This window comes from Macrobrachium rosenbergii, chromosome 13, assembly GCF_040412425.1.
Source record: "Macrobrachium rosenbergii isolate ZJJX-2024 chromosome 13, ASM4041242v1, whole genome shotgun sequence".
NCBI lineage: Eukaryota > Metazoa > Arthropoda > Malacostraca > Decapoda > Palaemonidae > Macrobrachium > Macrobrachium rosenbergii.
In genome coordinates, this window is record NC_089753.1 from 13,963,371 (window position 1) to 13,989,474 (window position 26,104).

Consider the following 26,104-nt stretch of genomic DNA (forward strand, 5'->3'; position numbering starts at 1 on the left):
AAATATACACACACACACATATATATATATATATATATATATATATATATATATATATATATATATATATATAATATATATATATATATATATATATATATATATATATATATATATATATATATATATATATATATATATATATTATGTGTGTGTGTCTATAGTTAGTGATAGCTTTCAAAACTGCGAAAATATCTAGTGACCGCGACACACTAACGTTCCTCAGGTCAAAGAGAAATCAAGTAAGAGAGATCAGGAGAAAAGTAGTTTCTCTCAATATAAAACGGGCCAAGACGACGAGAAAGCGCAAAAAGATATCGAATGAAGAGTAGAAGCAGATCATCGGAGGAGAAAGTAGATCAATGATTTTTTTCCCCTTCCTTTTGGAGAGAGAGAGAGAGAGAGAGAGAGAGAGAGAGAGAGAGAGAGAGAGAGAGAGAGGACAACTAAATTTCTTTATTATCCTGAAATTACATCAAAAACTTAGTCAACACGCTAAAAGTGACTTTTCTGAGATTAGCCTAAACTGGCTTTGCTCCATCACAGGCTCTTGCTTATACGATCATCTCATAAGAGAGAGGGTGAATACTTCATTCAAAAAAAAAAAAAAAAATCTTTTACTTAATCATACACCAAACACGGGATGGCAGGTAAGAGAGAGGGGGTGTTCGGAAGCCACAGTTCGAGCCGCGGAAGGTTGCGCGAGATATCCAACCGCCAGGAAGCAGTGAAAGCGGCTGGAAAGCGAGAGTGAATGAAAGTGAAACCAGTCGTTCGAGCACTTTCTTCAAAGTTTCTTCTAGGTCACTGTCAAGGACGCAGAAGAGTGGTCGAAGTAAAACTGGTTCATTGCATTGTTAAGAGGAAGTGATTCACTTGGGAACACTCCATGTATTATATGCGAAAAAGACTGTCAATAAGTCACTTCAATTCGTGCTAAACACCATTTACAGTAAAAGTTCTACATGTATACAAAAGCCACATCTACCAGAGCGCAGTAACCATTTCATCAAACTTAACCTAGCTTCCTCCTTAACCCAAACCAACTATCAAACAGGAATTGGCTCAACTTCCCTATTTCTCTCCCGTGTTCACAGATTGCGTGCGAGAGAATGTGTAGGTGCAAGGAGGAGGAGGAGGAGGAGGAGGAGGAGGAGGAGGAGGAGGAGGAGGAGGAGGAGGAGGAGGAGGAGGAGGAGGAGGAGGCGTGTGTGTGCGCGCGCGCGTGTGTGTATGCATACCTAAATTGTTGCCAAAAACAAATCACAATGATCGCAGGATTGATTAGTGCAGACCGTGAAAACCAACAATGACAAGGAAAATTTTAAATTTCATTAACAGGTAATCTCGTGTATATAAATATGGAGAGTTAATCTTGTGTATATATATAAATCATTATATAGTGTGCGCGTGTATGTCTATAGTTTGTGATAGCTTTCAAAACTGCGAAAATATCTAGTGACCGCGACACACTAACGTTTCTCAGGTCAAAGAGAAATCCAAACCCGAGAGAGATCAGGAGAAAAGTAGTTTCTCTCCATATAAAAAGGGCCAAGACGACGAGAAAGCGCAGAAAGATATCGAATGAAGAGCATAAGCAGATCATCGGAGGAGAAAGTAGATCAATGATTTTTCCCCCTTCGTTTTCTATCCAGAGAGAGAGAGAGAGAGAGAGAGAGAGAGAGAGAGCATCAACGGGAAAGCATGGAATCTGATTTACAGGTGTAAGATTTTTTTATTACAACTATCTAGTCAAAACACTATGCGAGCTTAATAATGAAAATGATTCAATAAACCGCTCCTCAGTCAGGTTTCTATTCGCCTTTTAGGAAAAAACGCGCGCGTGCGTGTCATTTACTACTACTTAATAGCATATACAAGCTTTGTACCACCATACTCGCTTAGTCTTTGTGCAGAGGAATCAAATGGATCTAGAACCAGAAAACAGTGGAAGCGAATGAAAATACAGGTAATGAAAGCGAAACTAGTTGTCTGAGCGCGTTCTTACAAATTCCACTTTAGGTCACTGTCAAGGAGAGAGAGACGTGGTCGAAGTAAAACTGGTTCGTTCTGAACATCCGTCAGTGGGAATAACTTCAATTCGTGCTATACTTTACTAAAGTCAAATTCTTTCTCTTATTCGAAGGAAAAAATCTATTACACTTGGAAAGTAAAAATGTGTGGGGGGAGGGGCCTGAGGTGGAACTAACTTAAAATTTCTCTTTTCAAAAAAATCATCAGACTCAAAGGACTGATTGTCAGTATTATAAGATGGTCAACACCTACAAAGGCCTGGCGGAAAATCATCAACTATATATTCCGTAAGCGTAATCTGCTCTCAGCCCCTTGGGGCTCTGCAATAAAATTCACAAAGTATGTAAGAAAAACTTCAGCAGGTTACCGCTTGACCAACTTTCAGAACTGCGACAATCTCTTCTAACAGTGAAACAGTAACGATTCCCGGGTCAAAGAAATCTGAGTAAGAGAGAAATCGGGAGAAAAGTAGTTTCCCTCCCCCCAAAAAGAAGAGGCCCACGACGGCGAGAAAGCGCACAAAGATCGTACTGAAGACCCCAAGGAGATCATGGGGGAAGAAAGTAGAGCAATGATTTTCTCTTTCCTTTCCTAGAGAGAGAGAGAGAGAGAGAGAGAGAGAGAGAGAGGAGGACCGCCACAGTCAACATGCTGAAAACGAGCTTTTCTATGAAAATGCTAGTGCTAAGATTAAACAGGTTTTGTTCCATCACGGGGTCTTGCTCCTACGAGCATAAAAAAAGTGAATACTTCACTCAAGATCATAAAAAAAAGTGAATACTTCACTCAAGATCAAACAAATCATGACATTCTTTAATCTTCATTTTATCCCGTACCATACCAATTAGAGAGAGAGAGATATTCTGCGTATTCGGAGCAGCGAGGACTTCGAAGAGAAATCAGAACAGATCCAATGCCAGTAAACAGTGAAAGTGAATGAAAAGCGAGAGTGAATGAAAGTGAAACTAGTTGCCCGAGCACTTTCTATTTTTTTTTTTTTTTTTTAAGGTCAATGTCAAGAGCACATAGGCGTGATCAAAGTAAAACTGGTTTGCTCTGAAGAGGAAGCGATTGGCTTAGGAACATCGAATTATGTAAGAAAGAAATGTCGTCACTGGAATCTCATATATGTTAGTTGTTATTATTATTATTATTAGGCAAAAGAATGAAAGCTTCATGAAGTAGAAGCGCCTGTTATCCTGTAGTTGGTACTTGCCATCTGAAAATGAAAAATTCTATTCTATTAATTTTTAATATATGACTATTTTTAAGTGAATGATAACCGGGGATACCCGTAAGGCTGTACCCTGTAGTGCAACATACCATGATTTGCACAAAATTTTCCAACTATTTTCAGCGTCATCAAGCAAAACGTTCAGCCTCTTTGTACCCTAAATTTTCACTGCGCTCGAAAAAATTTTTTTTTTTTTTGTTTTGCAAAATACCGTGTATACAAACACGCAAGCGTACGTATATACGCAATATAAAAAAACCCGTTCCCCTGAATACCGAAGGTCAGCGATCCAGACCGTTAAGCTGAAAACCATCAAACTTCAAACCGCCTATTTTCCCTCATGCCATGCACTAGATAAGTGCATCATGTTGGCCCACCTTTTGGAGCGGTGACACACTATCTCGTCAAAGCGACACAGTAACTAACGACTTTTCGGGCCAAAGAGAAATCGCGGCAAAAGAAAGAGTGGAGGAAAGTAGTTTTCACTCCATATAATGCGGGAGAAAACGAGCAAGGGAGCCCTATTGTGGAAACGGAGATCGGGGAGAAAGTAGAGCGAATGTTCCTTAGTTTTTAGTAGTAGTAGTAGTAGTAGTAGTAGTAGTAGTAGTAGTAGTAGAGGAGAGAGAGACGAGAGGACAGAGAGGAGAGAGAGAGAGAGAGAGAGAGAGGAGAGAGGAGAGAGAGAGAGAGAGAGAGAGAGAGAGAGAGAGAGAGAGAGAGAGAGAGAGAGAGGACGAGAGACAGAGAGAGAGACGCAAGAGGGAGAGAGAGAGAGAGAGAGAGAGAGAGAGAGAGAGAGAGAGAGAGAACAAGAGCGTGAGCAACCAAGCGACAGAGAGAGAGAGAGAGAGAGAGAGAGAGAGAAATACGGGCTGCGGGTTTGTAGCGCCGGGAGAAGAGAGACATCTGCTGAGGTGAAAGCGAACTGCACTCAGTAGAATTCAGGGAACAAAAGTGAAAGCAAAATGAGGCTGACCAAGCACCCAAGCAAGCACTCGCGTACCTCAAGTTCAATGCCAAGGACGCTAACCTGTCTTACGTATTTCAATTTCCATCAACTCGGTAGTTTTTCCTGGCCTTGAGCCACCGTGGTTTCTTTCTTATATTAGCAGCCCCTAATGCTTCATTATAGGCAGTTTACACAGACGAAATAGGCTTTGCAATAATATGAATTCATCAACAAAAAGTATCAACACCAGGTAATTAACTGAAGTACAAAACACTCGTGCTAAATCAAGCTTACGAAGTCAACGATAATGTTAATTGGTTTAATTTCAGGAAAAAAACTTTTTCTCTATGGGTAAAATAAACTAATTATTCATACACCGTCTTTTTTTTATTATATATTCCTGCAATTTATTAATCATAGTTCTGGCTTGTGTGGAAGTCTTACTTCAGTACTGATACCTAGTACAAACCAATAACTTCTTCCAAAACTCGCCAAAACTCGGATAAGTGAAGCCTAACTAGCATAAATGAATAACTAAAACACTACTCTAAAAGGGTAAGGCTAACATACTCGCGAGCGAAACAACTAATAAGAAAATAACTTCTTCACCCTCTCAACTTGCTGCTTGCCACAATTTCCAACAAAAACATTTCAGTCATGAACACACCAAGCAGATATCACGAACAATTCCGAAATTTCACTTGACCCTGAAGAACAACTTGCATCTTTAAAAAAAGCTTTCTTTACGGAAAATGGCCTTGAAACACAAACTTCTGGAAATCTAACCTGGATATCTTGCTTTCTCTCGCTCAAATTCTCCATTTCACCAGATTTCTCCACTCGCTTTCCCCTAGCAGCTTACAAACCTCCTTTCTCTTCCTGTTTGTAGAAATTATGAAAATATAAGACCGATTTCCCCCGTTCTCCTACGGGGAATATAAACTAAACCTCACGATACTAAGATGATAATTTAAAGCCAATGAATAAAAATATACATAAGGAAAATAAAACTAAATCACGCTAACAAAAATCACACAATAGTAAAAACTCCATATTTAATATCTGCCATCAACCAAAACGCGAACGACCTGCATTTTCAATTGTACTGACCTACACCCAACTCTTAACGAGTCCAAAGACGAGGGGTCTTCAGGCCAAAGCGGCACATTATCTAGGTCTGCGACAGAGGCGAGTTTTAGGTCAGAGACGCTTAACAAGAGAAAATTCGGGGGGAAAGTGGTTCCCACTCCATACAAAGAGGGTCGGCGAAGGGAAAGTGTACCAAGGAATTGGATCGGGAGGCATAGCAAGACCATCATCGACTAGAGAAAGTGGAGCAAAGACTGTTGATGTGTGTTACAGTTCTTTCAAGAGAGATCAACTGCAGTTCAAAGCAAATCAAAGATTTTCCCTGAACAGCCAAGTGCGTGCCATCGCGCTTACATTTGTTCATCACTAAATACTTTATCACTAAATCCCTTGAACAGACCAGATCTACAGCCTTCAGAATCCATTACTGTTAGGTCACAAGAAAAAAAAATCAACAAACACGCCATGTCTTTCCATTTCTAATTTCTGTCAGTCCTTCAAGAAACTTACAGAAAACTATAAACCCGATTGTTAATTTATATAGCATGAAACTAACTGAAAGTAGTCGGGTCTTTTACCAGCCATCAACGGGCAGGAACGTCTACCAATCATAATTACCTGCACCATCAGGAAAAAAAAAAAATGTCGGCCGCTGACAATTTTTGAAACCCAATCCAATCCGGGAGGGAGGAATCACGAGCTTAAGCTGTCCTTGTGTTACCACGGGATTTTGCTCCCATAAGCAGACCGCTATGTAAGGAGAGAGAGAGAGAGAGAGAGAGAGAGAGAGAGAGAGAGAGAGGGGGAGAGGGGGTAGTAAACAGACTGAAAAGTGAAAGCAAAACAGCATTGTAAAGGTGAAAGTAACCACAAGAAAGTGAAACCGAAAACTGGTCAGGGTGCTCTCACAATCAGGTTCATTGCCAAGGACGCAAAGATGTGGCGCTCACACCTCGAGATTCTCATATATAGAAACATCGTTTAAAAGACGTCAAAACTCATGAAAATGTTATGGGATACGTATTGGGCGAATTCTCATAACTCCTCTATACTGAAGAAATGTTTTTTCGTAACTGTCAAACTTACTATATTAGCTCTGGGAAATCCATTTATACATAAATTTGTCTTACAAGGCTGACTCACAAAAAAGTAACGTAACTAGAGCGTAATCTGCTTCATCTGACAAAACAAAAGTATAAAATAAATTTTTTTTACCAAATATATGTCATTAAATAACGAACATCTATGCAACGAGCCACGATGGCCATCACCATGTACTGTACAGCAGGATTTTGCATAACAGAACACAGTCAATTAAGAAAAACTGACATTGATGGGAAAGACGGAAGGGTGTTAAATCTCGTTACAGCTACTGGGCACAACCAGTAATGAACTTACAAAAATCTCAATTTAAAGCTATAGGCCTAGTACAAAAATACGTTGCCTCACTTTATAGAAGGGGGATGCAGAGGAAAAATCATGCGTAAAACAAATTACTACACATTTTTACACGTCTATTTAACTTCTGTGTCAAAACTTAGAACCGATTTTTTACCCACTTCTACCGAACCGATTTCACCCAGATTTGGTGTACATGTTAAATACTACTACAATTTTACCGTTGTGCAGTATGCAGAAACACCAAGCCAACTGATTGGTTTTTTCATTGGGGTGAAACACGAAGTGTCGAGACCGTAGATTCGTACACTTTCGTGACGACCGCGCAAACCAGCGAGGATGCAATATATATTTACAAGCGTTATGCATGCAAAAATTTCACGTCAGTAACGCGAATTGTCAAGCAATTTCTAACAAAGTGTATAGCCTACTCTTGGTGGTTCTTGAGGAAGCTTAACAGGTTCGGAACCAAAATACATTCAAGTCTTTGATAATCACTTTACCGCCTTCACTGCGTTCACAGACCTCTCCAGGTCTTAACCAACTTTCATCATCCCTAGGTACATAGCGAGATTTAATCCCACATATCCGCGTTGTGAAATCTTGCTTTCGGAAACCTCTCAAGTTTGAATATGTCTGTATAGAACTCTATGGATGTTAGGCGAGTACGCGCCCCAAACTTTTATGTTTAGGCGTAAGTAACTATTAATACTGTGGATCACAGAAATCTATATACTTTTTGGTGTATTTTGAAATAAAAGCGTGTTTTTAACTTTTTTTAAAATTAGTTTTTTGTTGTTCACCCCAAATACTTTTAATGATCTTTTATCTACTGGAAAATCAACCCATTATATCGCAAGCTTTGCATTAAAAACATTCACAAGTATTTGACAGACGATCTTTTTCTACCTGCCTTCATCGTCGTCTTGTCAATCTGCAACTAACATCACTGTCATCAATATTTCACACTCCATTCACAGGCTTCGGGTAAAACCATTCAGAAGATACGTGAGACTGTTGACGCCTTAAGATATTCCAAATATTGATATGAAGTTTAAATCTAATGGAAATCTTATCTACCTCTAATTGCAGTGTTAATTTGCTGATGTAGGCAGTCCAAATGATTTAGCAACCAGGATATGAGACATGGTAAAGGTAAGGAAAAAAAAAAACCGAATCGGGTAACAAACAAAAACAAATTCGAAAGGATAGCTATGAGAATGGTGATAGTTGTTACTATGGGGAATATACACCTTGTGTGTCAGGAATGAGAAGGCTTGCAAGTTCCCAAATTACGACAATCTCTGGTAAATGTGCTGGGGAAAGATGTAACAAGTCTACAATTCAGATTAGGTTCAATGGATAAACTTTTTTAAGACTAGAAACAACACGCCAAACATTAGATTTACAGAATTTTAGAGTTCTGGGTACAGAAATAAGGTTAACAGCAAATACTGATCATGGATATAAATGTTCATGTCTTGAAACGGAGATTTTCAAATACATATTTAGTGGTAATAAAACAACTATTACTGGCTGTTGTTCTAACATGCCTTGACTTTATATTGCTAAGATATCTGAAATGAGGAGTTGGACTTCTTGTTCTCAGTAGCTGCTATCTTAGGGAGAACTAATAACTAGTTTTGAATATATCAATGTAAACTTCAAATACTTAAGATCAAAGAATATCTTAAAATGTAACAAAAGTGTTTCTACAAAAACACAAACCTTTGTCTTTTATATGGAAAACCTTTGGTTATGACTGGCCCAGTTCCTAAACCTTAGTAACAAGACAGTTGACTGATGGCAACAAGTAAGGGGTGCAGGAACCCTAGTCTCTCAGTTGAGCATCATTTATTCTCCAGTGTACTTACCGAATTAAGTGCTCTCCACCATGGCTGCTGCTGAACTTGATTTTCCAAGTGTTTTCCTGGGTGGTTAACAACTGTGGCTAGTTCATGGATGATCCTCATAGTGACTGGAGTGACGGAATCTGGTAATTTTTCCTGTTTGAATGATCAGTCATGGTGCCATAGACGTGACCGTGTGCGTGCGTGCGTGCGTGCGTGCGTGCGTGCGTGCGTGCGTGCGTGCGTGCGTGCGTGCGTGCAGAGGCTGGGAATGTTCATAGTCTCAACAACTGTGTTGTATGCTTGTCTTTGTCGCCTGCACAGTGGAACAAAGACAGTTCATAAAGATGATGAATAATCCTCCGTCTTCCAAGGGCAATAACCCACTGATATCATCCCTTCCCCATGCTGTGCCCACTCTGAACCCTACTACTTCTATTGGTAGTGTCTGCTCATTCCCCACAAAACCATACCCAGTCCATGGAAGGCATGTGCAGAACTGACAAGAAAAAGCAACTCAATCCGTGCATAATGCTGTTGCAGAAGGGCCTAACAAAGGTGGCTACCTTTCTATAAGTGCCCAGTATTTTTGCGCTCAAATTACACCTCCAATTTTGAGCAGAGTCACCCTCAGTCACCTGGTGAGGATGAGATAATGAGCCCCTGAGATCTATCTGCTGTTGTTGTAAGGTTAAAATGAAGGAGTCAATTATGCTCTCTTACATAGAAAGTCTACAGTTTCTAAATGAAAAGGTTTTATGGCCACTGGCAATGTTGTTAACTGGGAGTTATTTAGCCAACTGACTAGGATTCAGATTGGAAGAAACCCCAGGTAGAAGGCTGATAGTAACTGGTATTGTTTGAGCTTCGTTCCTTAACTTCAGGTAGACATGAATGCTGCTCACCCAAATGAGGTGGCTGACAAGAGTGCCACCGCTCACCCCAGTGAGGTGGCTGACAAGAGTGCCGCCGCGCACGCCAGTGAGGTGGCTGACAGGAGTGCCACCGCGCACCCCAGTGAGGTGGCTGACAAGAGTGCCGCCGCTCACCCCAGTGAGGTGGCTGACAAGAGTGCCCGCGCTCACCAGTGAGGTGGCTGACAAAGTGCGCCGCTCACACCAGTGAGGTGGCTGACAAGAGTGCCGCCGCTCACACCAGTGAGGTGGCTGACAAGAGTGCCGCCGCTCACACCAGTGAGGTGGCTGACAAGAGTGCCGCCGCTCACCCCAGTGAGGTGGCTGACAAGAGTGCCGCCGCTCACCCCAGTGAGGTGGCTGACAAGAGTGCCGCCGCTCACCTCAGTAAGGTGGCTGACAAGAGTGCTGCTCACCCCAGTAAGGTGGCTGACAAGAGTGCTGCTCACCCTAGTGAGGTGGCTGACAAGAGTGCTGCTCACCCCAGTGAAGTGAGGTTCCAATCCAGTGTGAGGTGGAGAGTGCTGCTCACCCCAGTGAGGCAAAGGAAGTTTTAAGAGACGGTGCTGGACACACTCCTCAATTAACAGAGATTTTGGCCATATCTGGAATTGTTAATAGAAAAATAGTGCCCTATCCCTGTCAGTGAATGTGTATTGACAATGGCAGTGATGGAACTAATGATATCTATAAGCGTGTTCATACCTTCATATGACTTGGAAAATTAACCAAGTTCCATTCAAGGGTCCTGCTAAATTTTTCTTGGATCTGCGCATGCACATTAAAGGCTTATAGATATCAAACTTCTCAGTGGTGATTCTCGTAACATCTCCTCAACTCTTATTTAACGGTCTCTACACTGACAAGTAATTTGTATTTTCCCTTATTTCATTAAATGTCATCTTCAAATATGCAGACATGAGTAGTGTAGCAAGAGGAAAGAATAGGGAGGGGCTCTGTGAGAGTCAATCCACCGAAGTCGTCTCTTGTCTCTTTCCAGTCCATCACTGGAACTTCTTGGCAGCCATGCAAAAAGTGTATTGCAAAAACACTCCTGTCAGATGGGACTGGGTAATATATGAACACCTAAAGACAAATTAATTGAAACTGTTTGCATATCACAGAAGCATTGATGAATCACAACCGTCATCTGATGACAACCAGGGGAGAGAGAATGAAATCCACAGTCCAGCAGATTTGCTCCACAGATTTGAAAAATTTTAGAGAAACAAATGACAGGTGGTGAACAGTTCCTTGGCAGAAACCAATAACCACTATAAACTACCTACCACGCCCTATGTAAAAACTACATTGTTAATTGGAGCCTCCTGCCTAAAGAAGTAAAACCTAGTGACTTTCACGAGAGTGCCTTTGTAAGAACATTCCCAGAAACAAATATGGACTACTAAAATCTTGGCTAAAGGAGAAGCTCGATCACTCGCTCAGAGAATGCATCATCTACTGTGGGGCACAAGACCTACTCAATGAAGAGACTAATCCAGAAAGTCCTGGATAACCCATGGACTGTTGTTGTAGAAAAAGGTAAAAATAATGAAATTGATGTAAAGGTTTGTGAACTGGTTCCAAGTCTGAAGACTGATAGGCTAAATGATAGAATAAATCAGTACAATACAAAGTAGCATGACTGGAGTAACAACAATGGTGTTTAAGACGAGCGACTTTTTCAGGCTTGGAACTGGTGATACATATGTTAATTGTTATGAAAACCTAGATGATAAAGAACGACTTACTTTGCAGAATAAGTGCAATTAGACTGTTGGATGCTATTTCCTATGCATGTCCAAATTTTATTTGACACAACTGGAATTCAATTTAATCAATTTTACGTATCTTGAGAAATGATAGTGAGAGGCCCAACATTTTCAGTAACAGAAGAGGTAACGCTCAGAGAGAAAACATGGACACAAGAGGTAGCAACAGTGCAAGATTTCAGCAGAATAAAGGCCAGTATTCTAGACCTTATGATAATCTGTCACATGGTAGGCAAGGTCACACTAACTCAAGTACCTTTTAGTAATACCAGTACTAAATTACGCCATACTAACATTAATACCCAAGTTGGTGATAACTATAATAACCATAATTATGCACCATAATTATGCACACTCTCATATTGATGGCTATAACTGTCGTGAATTCAATCACCGGCAGTCTAATTGCAGATGTGATCACAAAATTAAATGTAATGTTTGTTATGAATATGGCCACAAGATTAGACTTTCACAATAATGGTTTTTACTAGCATGAAGGTCAAGATGATAGCGCCAGTGTTTTTTCCAGTTAATTTAGTGATCAAATAGCTTGGCTGTTGTCCATGTAAGTGCCCGGTCTTTGCTATGCCATAAACCTGAATTAGAACTGATGCCTAATGAACAAAAATATACATTCTCTGCATTAGTGAGGCATGACTGTATCCCTCTATAAAGTACGAATGTGTTAATGTTCCCTTATACAACATTTGCCGCCAAGACCATGGTCGAGGAGGAGGAGGAGGAGGAGGAGGAGGAGGAGGAGGAGAGGAGGAGTGTTTTTTCGGTAAGTACTAATTGAACGTCACCGAACTGAACTTAGGTATTGAGAAACATGAGTTAGTGCAAGATAAGTGGATCTCTGTCCAGCACCGAAAGATTCCATCTATTAGGTTGCATGTATAGTCACCCTAAGGATCCTGCTACTACTTTTATTTATATTCCAGATAATTTCAAAGAAATCCTTTCACGCAACAAACCAGTTTTTATGTATGGTGACTAACGACGATCTGCTAAAAAAAAGGACAACTAAATTTAAACTTATTTGGAATTTTAATTCTGATCAGATAAACCAACAAGAATTACCCCTAATTCAGCATCCTTAATTGATCTGGTAATTAATTCTAAACATATGGTAATTAGGTCCGATTTATTTCGAAGTTCTGTAGCAGAACACGATGTAATCATGACAATTTTGAATATTCTTAAGCCAAAAAGGCAACCTACTTTTTAGAAATTTAGGTGCTTAAAAGATTAATCTCAAGATACGCTCAAGATACTTATGAAGTACCTATATTAAATGGAATATTCAACAGTGACAATGTGGATATCCAAGTAGGAATTTTAACCACTGTTTGTACAGTAGGTGCTGATGCACGCCCGCTAACTGTGGTGAGAGAAATAACTCTTCCTCCTGCCCTGTGGATAACAGATGACATAAGAGAGACCATGAAAGAAAGGGATCAAGTGCAAAAAGTTCAAGATGTGAAGGTACATGTGTAAAGTCCCCGCTCAACGGGTTTTCTCTAGTGAACCTCCCGTTTTCTACGATGCCTTTCCCATGAACTTACGTCAGGCTAATTAGCCATGTTTTATTTATGTAAATGTGTATCTGTTACTTATCCAATTGTGCCCTTTTCATGTTTTACATGTGTTAGAGCATTATTGTGTCCATTCTTGTAATTTATTTTGACATATTTGTATTTACCTGTCCTGTTTCACACTGAGAACAACTGACCTCGGGTCACCTGTATTCCATGTATGTCTTTGTACTGACGTCTGCACGTCGCTTTATAAGCGACCTGCTCCCTCAACAGACTATATTACCGGCTGCTCTAGGAGCAAGAGCCAGTGCTGGCACAAGGCCAGCTAAATCTAAAACAACAATCAAGAGACTAGCAGTAAATGTCCACCTGCTCTCTTTTTAGCACCTCTCACACGTTCCTCTCAGAAGAACGCATAAAGAGCTTAAGAAAAAAGTAAACTCGCTGCTTACTGATGGTAGGAAGCAATACTACAAACAAGAATTCCAAAAGGCTAAAGGTGACTTGTCTAGTTCTTGAAAGATTACAAAAAGTATGGTTTTTAACAAACAGAACTGTGCCTTCAAGTGAAGAACTGTCACCTGAAGATTACGAGCATGTTAGAGTGTTCGGAAAACTTTCAACTGTGAACATTACATTACAGTCTCCTGTACATACTCATTGGCGTAGGCTTACTGGCGGATATTTCACATGATATGGAGGCAAGCCACGCTTGAACAGTTTGGTTTAGATCCCGTATACTATCTTACCTCCACTTCACTCTCCATGGATGCATTTCTCTACACTCACCAGTGAATTACATCGAATATCAGGGGAGGGTTTTTTAGTTTAGGGTATAGACATGCCATGGCCTCAAACTCCTACGTTAACCTTCTAAAGGTTTAAATTATACATTGATTTAACTTCTTTACATCCAACACTAATGAGAAGGTAAAAATACCAGAGTACACCTCCAAAATTAGGTAACTTCATTGGAAGGGACATTACAACAATAGAATCTCATGGGGAATATGGTTATTTTGTTCTGTGTGACACGAAGAAAGTGCGGGATGATGTAGCGACAGATAAGATATTTTTTTCCGGTCGTGTTACATCACACGAACGTAGGATGGTGGTGTATCCCAACACACAAAAGATTTGTTACGGAAATTTCAAGTTAAGCTCCCACGTAGATTAGCATCTAGCAATGAAGAATCATCTGTTTCCTGTTATTACAAATTCTTGTTTGGCTAGGCCTGGAAATCGAGTGTATAAATAAGGTACATAAATTTAAGCAGTATTTTTACCAAAGAAATTACATAATGAACGCTGCTTAGACAGCTACGAAAGGTAACCCAGGGAAAAAAATACAATTAGGAGTCCCTATGAACGATTTTTTTGGTGTTACAATAAAGAATTCTTTAAATTACGCTTGTAGAAGCGTTGTAGTCTCAATGAAAGTTCCTCGCTTAGAAATGTATCTAGACATACCTATAAATCTCTCTTAAATGATAAACGAAGAGCGTTTCACTGTTTATCACAACTGGGAGTCCGTGCTGGCAGACTCCTCTACTTATATCGTATTTAGTGTGTTGGGCCGGCCTCCCTCTCTCTCTCTCTCTCTCTCTCTCTCTCTCTCTCTCTCTCTCTCTCTCTCTCTCTCTCTCTCTCTCTCTAAAAAAAAAAAAGTACGAATATTATTATAACGTGCTGCGAGCTCATTATAAAGGCAGGGTACAGTTGCTGTATGGAGATACTGATAGCTTCTTTTTCTCGTTGGAAACTTAGATATGATCTTGCTCGCAAGTTGAAGGGACCACTATAGCAGTATTTGGATTTTAGGAATTTCCCTACAACACATCCACTACATGAGTCATCTCTATAAGGGGATCTCTGTTTAATCAAAATTGAAAAGGGGGGGGGGCGGAATTTACCAGGGAATTCATTGGGGTAAAACCTAAAGTATACTCATCCATAACCGAAAGTAGCCTATAAATACACTTATAAAGAGGTCACTGATACAAATGAAATTACCTCCACAGAGATTTAGAATTTGCGGAATGTAAAGGTATGTATTTATTAAAAAACAGAAAAGAGCTTAGTGTCCATTAGAAGACAAAAGGTAATAAATTAATGCTTATATATCTTAGGCGTACGGTCATCCTGAAGCAGAACGTGATATGGAGAGAGGGGGCAGGGTAACGTTATACCGAAGGTCCTTTAAATATACTCCAAGTATATTTAAAGGACCTTGGTTGTACGTACCAGAGGATGAAGTAGTTTTCTTTATTAAGTTCACTCCACTTAAATTACAAACTACCACCATAAACAAATCCACTAATCAGGGTTTTTCCTAATTTCAAGGCCAAGTCTTATTTTCTCCTTTTGTATTCATTATAAACAAATCCACTAATCCGGGTTTTTCCTAATTTCAAGGCTAAGTAGTCTTATTTTCTCCTTTTGTATTCATTATGTTTACATTAAAGTACTTGAAAAAGATATCAACTTTTTACTTCTAACCAATGGTAGTTTGTATTCCTACAATCTAGCAACTCTTCATCTGTGACACTTGATGAGTTGGATTCTTATAACTCTAATGAAATAAGATTTAATTCTGTACAACATAAAACTGAACATTACTAAATGTATAAAGGGTGATACTGCTTTTTGGTTACCCTTTTACGACAAAAAGGAAACTGCTTACGCTGCTTCACCACCTCTTGTACGCAAGCAGAACACCACACACAAGGGCGTCTACAGAGCATCATCAAACACCCAAAGAGGGGGTGAGGTTGGTTGTTCTTCATTCAGTCACGCAAATTTTCGTGTAAAATCTTTAAACAGGCCATACATTTAGGAAAGACCACTCCAAAGCCAAAGCCTGCATCTGACTTTAGAGCCCTCTGTGAAAACTGTTGGGAGGAATGATATAAAAATTTATATTAATTCATGGACTTTCTCACTTGAAAATGGACTTCCACAGTCAAGTGTTCTTAGTAGCACTCTCTTCACACTAGCAATAAATAATGATAGTAGTAAGCTACAGTTGTAACTTAAGTGGCAAGTAAAATGTCTGCTGTAGAATTAGTCAGCTGCAGCCACAGAAGTTAACACTCCAGAGTGCAGGAAAACACTTTTTTTTTTTAAATACTCTGCACAAACACCTGTCCAGGCACCTGCCTCACTAACCAATCCTACCACACCAACCTAACCCCGGTCCATCACGCCTCCCAGTCGTGATGGAGCTCTCTCTCTCTCTCTCTCTCTCTCTCTCCTCTATTACTAGTGAAACATTTTCCTTTTCCTTAATTGCCTTTTATTGTTATGATGTGTTTCCCTTTATAAATGCAGACTTTCTGGGGACTTCACACTCCAATAATGCCCATGATGTTGACACGAATAAGAGTGCAATCGCATTGCTGATAGTCACTGTATTTTTTACTTTGTTAGAGAAATTCAGTTCAACCTCTCCCAACTACGTTTAGACTTTCGGTAGGGTGGGAGGGGGTCTAATGATTCAGATAACGTTCACGGTACAGGGAAGCGAGTGAAATACTCATGAAACTCAAACAGTTTGACATCAAATTAAAAACTTTCTTTCCTAATGCTAAGGTAAATTACTCCCATGTTAAGAATCGATAGATATTCTTCTCTCTCTCTCTCTCTCTCTCTCTCTCTCTCTCTCTCTCTCTCTCTCTCTCTCTCTTTGCAAAAGGAAGGTCTCCCCGCTAACCTGACTTCTTTTCAGGTGTGATGGAGTCAAGTATACAACCGTCAGTTAAACACTCCAGGGACAAAAACTATCACCTAGACAATCGGTTAGCACCCAATGGAACCTATAAAGGTAATATGTTGCAGATGTTTTCATTCGAAGGAAGCAGAAACGTCTAATGAAGCTATGGGATCAATATTTTTAGATCATTCCTCCCAACAGTTTTCACAGAGGGCTCAAAGTCAGATCAGGCTTTGGCTTTGGAGTAGTCTTTCCTAATGTAGAGAAGCAGCAGGAGATTACCATTCGTTGCATCTATTTTTACCTTAGCACTGCACACAGTTTTAAAGGCCTTAAAAGAAATTTTAATTCTCAATTAAAATACCTTTACTATATACTGTGACTCAAGAAGTGTTCTTCAGTCCTTAGAATCTCTTAACTCTTTACACCCACTAATTTTTGAGAGAACGGATTGGCTGCTAGTGAAAAACAGAACTTCTTCGTTTAACGTGCTTTTTCCCATTTTTATATGGGGTAAGCACGATGCCTTCTTTTGAAGGACTTTGATTTGGCGTTGGGGTAGGCCGTAGCCTCGATCGGCTGCCCTGCCTGACATCGCTTAGACCCCGGTAGCGCATGTGTACACGTATCGCTAGTGAAAAAAAGAACTAAAGAAGTAAATTTCAGCTAGGTGCCTTCCCTTGTCGGGGTTCATGGGAACGAGCAAGCTGATCAACTTGCTATATAAGCAGTCACTTCCCCAGAACCTACTGTAGAAGATGCCAAGTACCATATAGGGATGTATTTCCTCCTGTATGGCAGAAAATTAAAAACCTTTGGCAGTCCCGATGCGTCAATACTGATACAATCCAGAAGATGCGCAGTATTACAAAATCAGCATCGCCTTGGTCATATCCCTATACGCCAAGGAGACTAGAAACTTGTGTAGATTAAGGATTGGACATAAAAGACTCACTCATGAGTACTTAAATGTCAGACGAAAACTATATTCTGCAACGACTGTACTAGGTCCCCTTGACTGAGACATCTGCCTATCGACTGTCTCAATCTTGGGTGTCTAAGATATGGATTCCTCTCTTTGGAAGAAGACAGGGATGGGCATTTCATCCTTGCGACGATTCTCGGGGTGTAATATAGAGCAGTTATGGTTTTTGTTGGAGAGGCGGGCCGCCTCAACAAAATTTAGACAATGTATATGTGTGTGTGTGTGTGTGTGTGTGTGTGTGTATGCATGCACAGTATGTATAAATGTATATGTATATACATAAACTTTGCTTGTAACCTATTTTTTTTAGTCAATTTCCGTATGGTGTCAATAACCTAGCTGTTGCGACGCCAGTTTTAGTGATGAATCGATCAATCAATCATCTAGTAACGTGGCCCCTGTGACTGCTTCTGCAGTAAATGTGGCGACTTTCACACTCAAACTGTATCAACTGGCTCTTGGACCGCCCCCAAATGTGCCCTGCCCAAGAGAGTTGTCATCCTCCTCAGACCGGTGCCTTCAGAATATATGCGCAAAATGTCGACTATATTTTCTTATTTGATTTTAAACTCTTGGGTTACAGCAAACTTCCTACCATAAGATGAAGAACCAATAGAGGAACGCAAGTTATAGTCTTTCAGTGACTTTACTGCCCTAAAGTTTCTAGAGTATGAATATATTAACAGGTAAAATTAGTGGGCTAACGCTAATGTAAGGCCATCAGTTTAACAAATATAAACTATAGGAAATATAAAAAAAACTACCTCAAAACTGGCAAAGACGCTCTAAGAAACATGCAGTAGAAATTACCCATTTATGGGTCCACCTCTTGACCTATCTGTGCAATTCGTTTGCTGTCAAACTTTTTCAGAATAAGGATAGTGAAACAAGGATACAACTTTAGGAAAAAGTAGATAATCTAAAAAGGCTGACAGTGATTTAACTAAACATCTGGCAATTTCTAAAGTGTTATTTTTTCATGTAACATTTTACATACTTTCCTTCAAAATGATCTCATTTCTCAAGAGAAAATGTCTTATCACGATATCCCAGTACCAAAAATCATTAATCATACTCTTGTTTCCGAAATGTAAATTGTATTATCCAGATAAGGAATGGCGTCAGAAAGCCCCCTCCCTGTAAGTCTTAGTTACAATATCCTTCCCAGAAGGTTGACTACGATTTTGAAGGCACTGGATCTAGATCTCGTAAACATAGTGGATACGATTATGGTGAGGCCACACTACAGTAAAGCATGTTGAAGAAAATATGTAGAACTTATGCCAAAAGGCCAAGCGCTCGGACCTATGAGGTCATTCAGCGCTGAAATGGAAATTGACAGTAAAATGGGTTTACAGGTAACAGGAGGAAAACCTCGTAGTTGCACTATGAATCAGTTGTTAGGTGAGGGTGGAAAGTCAGATGTACGAAAGAAAATATGAACAGAGGTACAGTAAAAGGAATGAAAGGGGTTGTAGTTAGGGGCCAAAGAGACGCTGCAAAACTTTAGTAATGCCTACAGTGCACCGCATAAGGTGCACTGACGGCACTAACCGCCCTACGTAGGGCAAAGGCAAAGCATGTCAAACACAACGGAAACTTTTCGATTAAATATCACAAAAAGGCTGAAAACACGTCAGCCACCGTAAGTGGAGAAGGATTCTTTGACAAATGCTAAATAATCGTCTGAAGCACTGGTTAGGATTACCAATGATACTTGTATGAAGTAGTAGTTGGGGCTACAAATAATTTTAACTTTCATTTAAAATTTGTGATATGTATGAGTTGTCAACTGTATATCACATTTTAATGCGGTGTGGACGAACCCTCAGGTTGTACACGCGTACAAATGTATTTCAGTGTGTATTGCCATGACAGGACTTGTTATATTTATGTATTTTATCAATGTATTTTATCACAGTAAACGGTTACATAATAGGATTCGATTAGCTTGGCCATGTGTACGCGTATGGAACTAATGATGAGATTTAGGCTATAAAGCCAAGCACTGAGGTTCTTTCTCCCATTCAGCGATACACAAATGCGACTCCGAAAATAAAATATGAGACGAAGTAGAAGGATCCACAGATGAAACTGTTTAGGAACGGGGGAAACACCCAGGAGTTGGACACTTGTATGGGAAATACGCATTTTCATATAAAAAAAAAAAAAAAAAGTGGGGGGATATAAACCACGTACGTGAATAGAATAGAATACTGAATTTCGGATAAAAGCCAAACACTGGGATCTACGAGGTCACTCAGCGCTGAAAAGGAAATCGAGAGTAGAAAGGTTTGAAAGGTGTAACCGGAGGAAAACACCGCAGTTATACACTATCAAACAATTGTTATGAGAGGGTGGTTAGCATGATGGAAAAAATATGAATTGGTAGGAAAGGGTGGACAGCAAGATGGAAGAAATATGAATTGGTAGGAAAGGGTGGACAGCAAGATGGAAGAAATATGAATGGAGGTACAATAAAAGGAATGAAAGGGGTTGCAGCTAGGGGTCGAAGGGACGCTCCTAAGCAGCTTAAATGATGCCTCTAGCGCACCGCATGTGGTGCACCGGCGCACATGCGTGAAACACAGAATCGCTAGGGAATACCTACTGTACCTCTCTGGATACTTATTTTCTACTTTCAAGGCCTTCAAAGATGGAGTGAAGAGAAGAGAGACCCCAGAGCCCTACTTTCTCTCGCTGATCTACATTTTCACCTTCGTTACTTTCCTTTACGCTCTTCCATCGCCCTCCTCTGCGACTATCTGGGGCAACTGTTCCTTCTGACCTCCAAAAAGTAAAACTATGTCATTGGCCTGAATCATTCACCTCAACGACTGAGGCGCCCCTTACTCACGGCCTGGTCAAGATTTCAAGTACAGTATTGTAGTGAGTCAGGAATTGTCCCCAAAATTTCTCCAAAATTATTATACTTCTGATAATTGACTCCTCTTTCCACTTGACCATATCCGCAATAACTAATATTTATAACATCTAACATTATATTTCCTGTTGTGAAAACTGAGTATTTTACAATTTTACCTTAGTGTGCTCACCAACCTATCACTTTTTAGTTCCACCTTTCGATCCTTGTACTTCATCTCCTTCATTTTCTGGATCTATTCTGTTGTCTCAATCATTCCAACATCCTCTTTACACTGTCTTCATGCTGAATGGGTCCCAATCTTTCGCTTGACAGCCTTAAATTTTATTAAATAAAATCTTACATCCTTCGATGCTCCACAAAAAAGCAATCCTGACAATTTTGCCAATAAATTTCCGTTGAAACTTGTCTATATCTTTAGCTTTTTCATGTAATTTAAGTCTGTGTACAATAATCTTGCTGCATGAATTAATCCTAATTACCATACTACGAATCTACTAATTACCCGACATACATACAAAACTTCAACAGGTTAAAGACAATCTAAAAAAGAAAACAAATAAAAGCAATGGCCTTGAAAAGTCAACAATGACCACATATGGCACAACACTTTCTTTTTCAATCCGCACAGAGTCGCCAAAACTCTCACTTAACACGTAAGAAAGGAAACTCACTCCGATAATATTCTACGTTATTGAAAAAAACGAACGGTCTGAGGGGAAACAATTTACGTCAATGAGATGAACTGCATAATGTAGGGACACCCTTCCTTGTCATTTGGTAAACGTGTTTTTGTCACGGGCTTACATGTTTGGCAAATTTGTTGCCTAGGTAGTGGTGCCAACAGACTTTCATCTGTTCAATAAAGAGATACTTCCTGCTGAGCTTTTCGTGATGAGCAAGGAAATTCTTGAAGCTAACTGTATTTACCATCCAAATTAGGTATGACAGACAATTTGACTTTACAATTACGTCGTCTTTTTCTTATACTTCAGATAAATTTCATGGGCAACAATCTGGTGCTTTTGATAACTTAGCAATTTTATAGGGTGCCAATATGTTCTATTTGCAATGTGCAAAGGTTTGTTAAAGAGTATCAATAATTACTAAAAGGGTAAGGAATATGGGAATAGATTTATGACAATGTCCAAGCGCTGGGGCCTATGAGGTCATTCAGTGCTGAAAGGAAAATTGATAATAGAGGAGGTTTTAGCAGGAGGAAAACCTCGCAGTTGCACACTAAACAATATTGTTGGGAGAGGGTGGAAAGAAAGACGGAAGAAAGAGAATATGAACGAAGGTACAGTAATATGAATGAAAGGGGTTGCAGCTAGGGACTGAAGGACCGCTGCAAAGAACTTTCAGTAATGCCCATAGTGCACCGCAAGAGGTACACTGATGGCACTAACCCCCTACGGGGCACTAAAAGGGGAACTCTCGCTAAAGGCCGCAACAGTCAAATAGCGATTCACACAGAACCAACAATGAATTCATTTGATATTTTACAACTTTTAACTTCACAAAACCGTGAATATCAAATATTGGAAAGATTATTTCCACACAAACTAAGCTTAAATCGACGCAAAACAGTAATCATACAGAAGGGTCACCCAATGAAACTTTCTACAGTCCCTTCGAAAACCGTCCATCCGTTCTCGAGTTACCAAGCTGTGATATTCCTCTTCCTTGCCCCTCAGCGACGCGGCCGATTGATTTGTCATCATGACCTTGACCATAATTAACGGACTACCCTACTTATGTCTGGCTCTCCTAAAGTGGTCTAGAACATAACAGAATTTATGACAGAGGTCAAGCGCTCGGACCTAAGAGGTCAATCAGGGATGAAACGGAAATTGACTGAAAAGGTTTGGAAGGTGTAACAGGAGAAAAATGTAGCAGTTTCACAAACTGTTAGAAGACGGTGGGAATTAAGATGGAAGAAAGAATATGAACGGAGGTATACAAAAAATGAAAAGGGTTGCAGCTATGGGTGGAAGGGAAGCAACAAAGAACCTTAAGTAATGCCTACAGTGAACCGCATGAAGTGCACTGACGGCACTTCCCCCTTAAGGGTAAAATGGTATATGAACCTATAATTAACCATTCAAGTGGCCCACTCTTATCAAACGGTAATAATTCACGAAAGCATCTTTATACGTATCAGAATAGCTTTCACAATAAAGAAAATTAACAGAAAAGGAAAGATGGTTGGCTTTCTGTTTTACAAACAGTGAGAGAAAATGAGTCTTGGAGAAACAGATGGGGAGAGAAACCGGGTGAAAGGAAAGAGAGAGCCTACACATGCGACAACGGTGTCAAAATCTTTAATGTTCAAGGTCAAACTCTAATCTGAAAACCCCTTTCTCAAGTTGGAACTCGAATTCTGGGTCACCACAACTTTTCCATACTTTCAAGTGGTTTCTTTTTCCCTCTCTAAAAGAAATGCACGAATCTCTCGTTCTTCTTCCTAAGAGTTAGATGTGGTATGAGTACAATTCATCCCCAGAAGCACTGGAAATAATTACAAACAGCCTACGTTATTACATATACAGTATATATTTATTTGTATAATCTGAAAACAGAAACCTAGTCTTCATCATATTTACTTTCTATAATGCTTACAAAATTGATTTTTTTGTATTTTAACCAGTCACCAACTTTTTTTAAACTAAATTAATATTCTTAAACCCGCTTTGCTACTTAATACATATTTGAATCTAAGCTGACAGTTTACGTTTGATTAAACCTGACCTACTTTGTCTTGAACGGCGACTTATAACAATCATATTCCGGATTGCACAATAATAAATCAATGTCTAATACTGCCCATACTAAAGTTTACAAAATGAGCCATTTTCCTTTCAAAAAAACCTGACGCAGTCACCGAAGAAAACGGTTGGGGAAGACTTCTCCGCCAAGAGTAACTAAATTAAAACGAGTGGGGTGTATTATTGTACCGTATATAATTATTTGAATAACCCCAAAAGAAAGAGCGAAATAATTAAAAATCAACAGTGAAGATAACTCTTCTAGCAAATATATGTTCAGGTGGTGACTTAGCAGACTTTTAAAAGAATTCAGAGCAATATCTTATTCCATTTAAAGAAACAATCTGTCCTCTATTACCCGAGTACTCCAATTTTTTCTTCTCTGTAAGAACAACTCATTGGGGGAGGGGGGGAAGGAAAGACAAGACATCTCATAATAAAGCCGACTACTAAACCAGTAACCTAATTTTCGAGGTGAATTGAATTCTTAAAGGCACCCAAAACGGGTCATCATTGATTAGCAGAAGGGTGAAAGTCCTACGGCTGGTTGACGTTGGCAAAATCTTCAATGGCCATCAAAATCAAAAATCGGTCACGCCATCAACTGTAAATGTACCGATAGAAGAAATAACAACGAAGATTGTGCGGTCGCCGCCCCCACCCCCACCCCCACCACCAGAGAACTTTCCACCCACGTGTTCCCTTCAACAATTACAATCCCTAGACAACTCCCCCTCCCCAGCCCCCATTACAGTTTCTGCCACCCACTTACGGTCAATTCCTGGTCCCAGTTCCATAAAAAAAAAGTGTCCCTATCCCCTTAAAGGAAACCACTACGGGGAGAGAGATTGAGAGAATATGTGAGAGTGAAACTCGAGCCCTACTTTCTCTCGTTGAGGTACCTTTTCTTCTTCGCCAATTTCCTCTTCGCGCTTTCATCGTCTCTCCTACGAGTATCTGGGGCGACAGAGGTTTCCTTTCTCTCAATTTATTTTCTCTGACCTCCAAAAACTACAGACTGTGTCAGCGACCTCAATATTTACCTCTGCGACCGAAAGGTCCACTATCCATGACCCAGTCGAGGTCTAAAAACTGGAGTGGGTCAGGAAACTGACAGCTTACAGTGAAAACAAATTAACACTTGACAATTTGCGATTATAAAAAATCTACACTGAAATTTTCAGCAACACTGCATCATTACAAATCTTACGGAAAAAAGTTTATTTCTCCTAAAATTTTGGAATTTCATGGCTTTATTTAGTATTGTACGACACATCAACCTTCAGTTGGGAGATGTATGTAGAGTAAACTGACCTAAAGTATTAAACGCATTATAAACCAGGCATGAACCACGCATCCTATTTTAAAAAAAAAAAATGTATCTCGCTTTTCTGGACGAAATCAATTATGACTACTTATGTGGAACAATAGTTTACAAAGTACATGAACACTACACACCATTTCTATAAAAATTACCCGCAAAATTAAACTCTGCGAACTTGGGGAACTGCGATGACAAAATAGCACAGCAACAACACTTTCCCCTCTAAAAAGTTCTCGATCACTTTCTCATCGACAACCTTTTCCAAATAATCCAGAAATTCTCATTTAAATCTTGTGAAGCTGGGTCAACTTCCCCTAAAAGATCTCCATCGTGTTGTCAGAACGCAGAAAAATCACTGGGTTTTGCAGTTAGCAAGTAATTATGTTCAATGCAACCGACTCATTTTCATGGCTACAACAACCGGCAATTCCTTCAAGAAAAAAAGTAACCGAAATAACTATTATTATATGAGAAACAAAATTTTTTTATATAAACGAAAAACAGAACTATTCTTTTTCAGCAAAATCACAAATGCCATGAAAACCATAAAATTCATCAGAAAAGTGATCGTGTCTAATCTATTCCTTAGTATACGCCACCAATCATCAGTGTTACATGTACAATATAAAAATATTTTATCACTCCTCGTGTAAAAATTGAATATAATCTCTAAGGTAACTCAACCACAAATATAAACACAGAAATGACCTGACAGAGGGAGGGAGGGAGGAGTTAGTGTACCCAGTCTATGTGGTCCTTATAGTGTTCCTCGTCGCTTAGGGTCCCTGAGAACATTTGGGTTGGGTAATTTCCTTGAAAGCTTCAGCCACGTCTTCAAGGCCAGAGAGAGAGAGAGAGAGAGAGAGAGAGAGAGAGAGAGAGAGAGAGAGAGAGAGAGAGAGAGAGAGAGAGAGGTGAGTCCTACTTTCGCTGATCTACCTTTTCTCTTTCGCCCATTCCTTTACGACTATCTGGAGCAGCAACTACTACTCTCTCTATCGTTCATTTCCTCTATGACCTCCAAAACACAGAGACTGTGTCACTGACCTCAATCACTCCCCTCAATGGCCCAGAAGAGATAGTAGACGCTTGAGTGGGTCGCGTGATGTGGCACAAAACTCAAAAAAAAAAAAATTATATATTATATATATAAAACAGAAAAGCAATATACAACCTACCACGTTAAAACATAAAACTGTTTGCTTAAAAAACTGGAAAAAATTACAACCTACCCCATTTAACTCTAAACTGTCGTTTACACTAATATATTAAAATATTCTAAATTTAACATATCCTTTGATAAACAAGAACCAGATAACCGCCTATGATCGAAAAACATAAGCATTTCTATTAACTAGTGGGGAACTGGAACGGCAAAAACAAAACGAAAACCTGATACTCTATAAGCAGAATCAATAGCAGAAAAACGTTACGATCTTGAATTTACAATGACAAGATTTCTTTCGCTTTCATACTCCGGCAGCCTTGAAATCGCGAACTTTCACTTTCCATGTGCAACGGTAACTTTCACTTGAACAGTGCACCGTTACGCCGACGCTTTCATTTGTTGGCGCTCCCTTCGTTATATAACTCGCTGCCCCCACCCCTCCCAATAATCTACGTGACGCAATCTTAAAAGTTTACCGC

At 39.7% G+C, this 26,104-nt stretch overlaps 2 protein-coding genes across 3 annotated transcripts in view; one reads left to right on the forward strand and one right to left on the reverse strand.

Moving 5' to 3' along the window:
• Window positions 1-26,104, reverse strand: part of LOC136844923 (uncharacterized) — a 647,158-nt gene that overhangs the window by 500,099 nt on the left and 120,955 nt on the right. The window lies entirely within an intron of this gene.
• Window positions 1-26,104, forward strand: part of LOC136844724 (glutamic acid-rich protein-like) — a 95,060-nt gene that overhangs the window by 26,127 nt on the left and 42,829 nt on the right. The window contains exons 4-6 of the mRNA XM_067113961.1: window positions 9,442-9,644; window positions 9,680-9,978; window positions 11,962-12,027. Of these exons, the coding sequence (XP_066970062.1) occupies window positions 9,442-9,644; window positions 9,680-9,978; window positions 11,962-12,027 (568 nt within the window). The remainder of the gene's footprint in view (window positions 1-9,441; window positions 9,645-9,679; window positions 9,979-11,961; window positions 12,028-26,104) is intronic.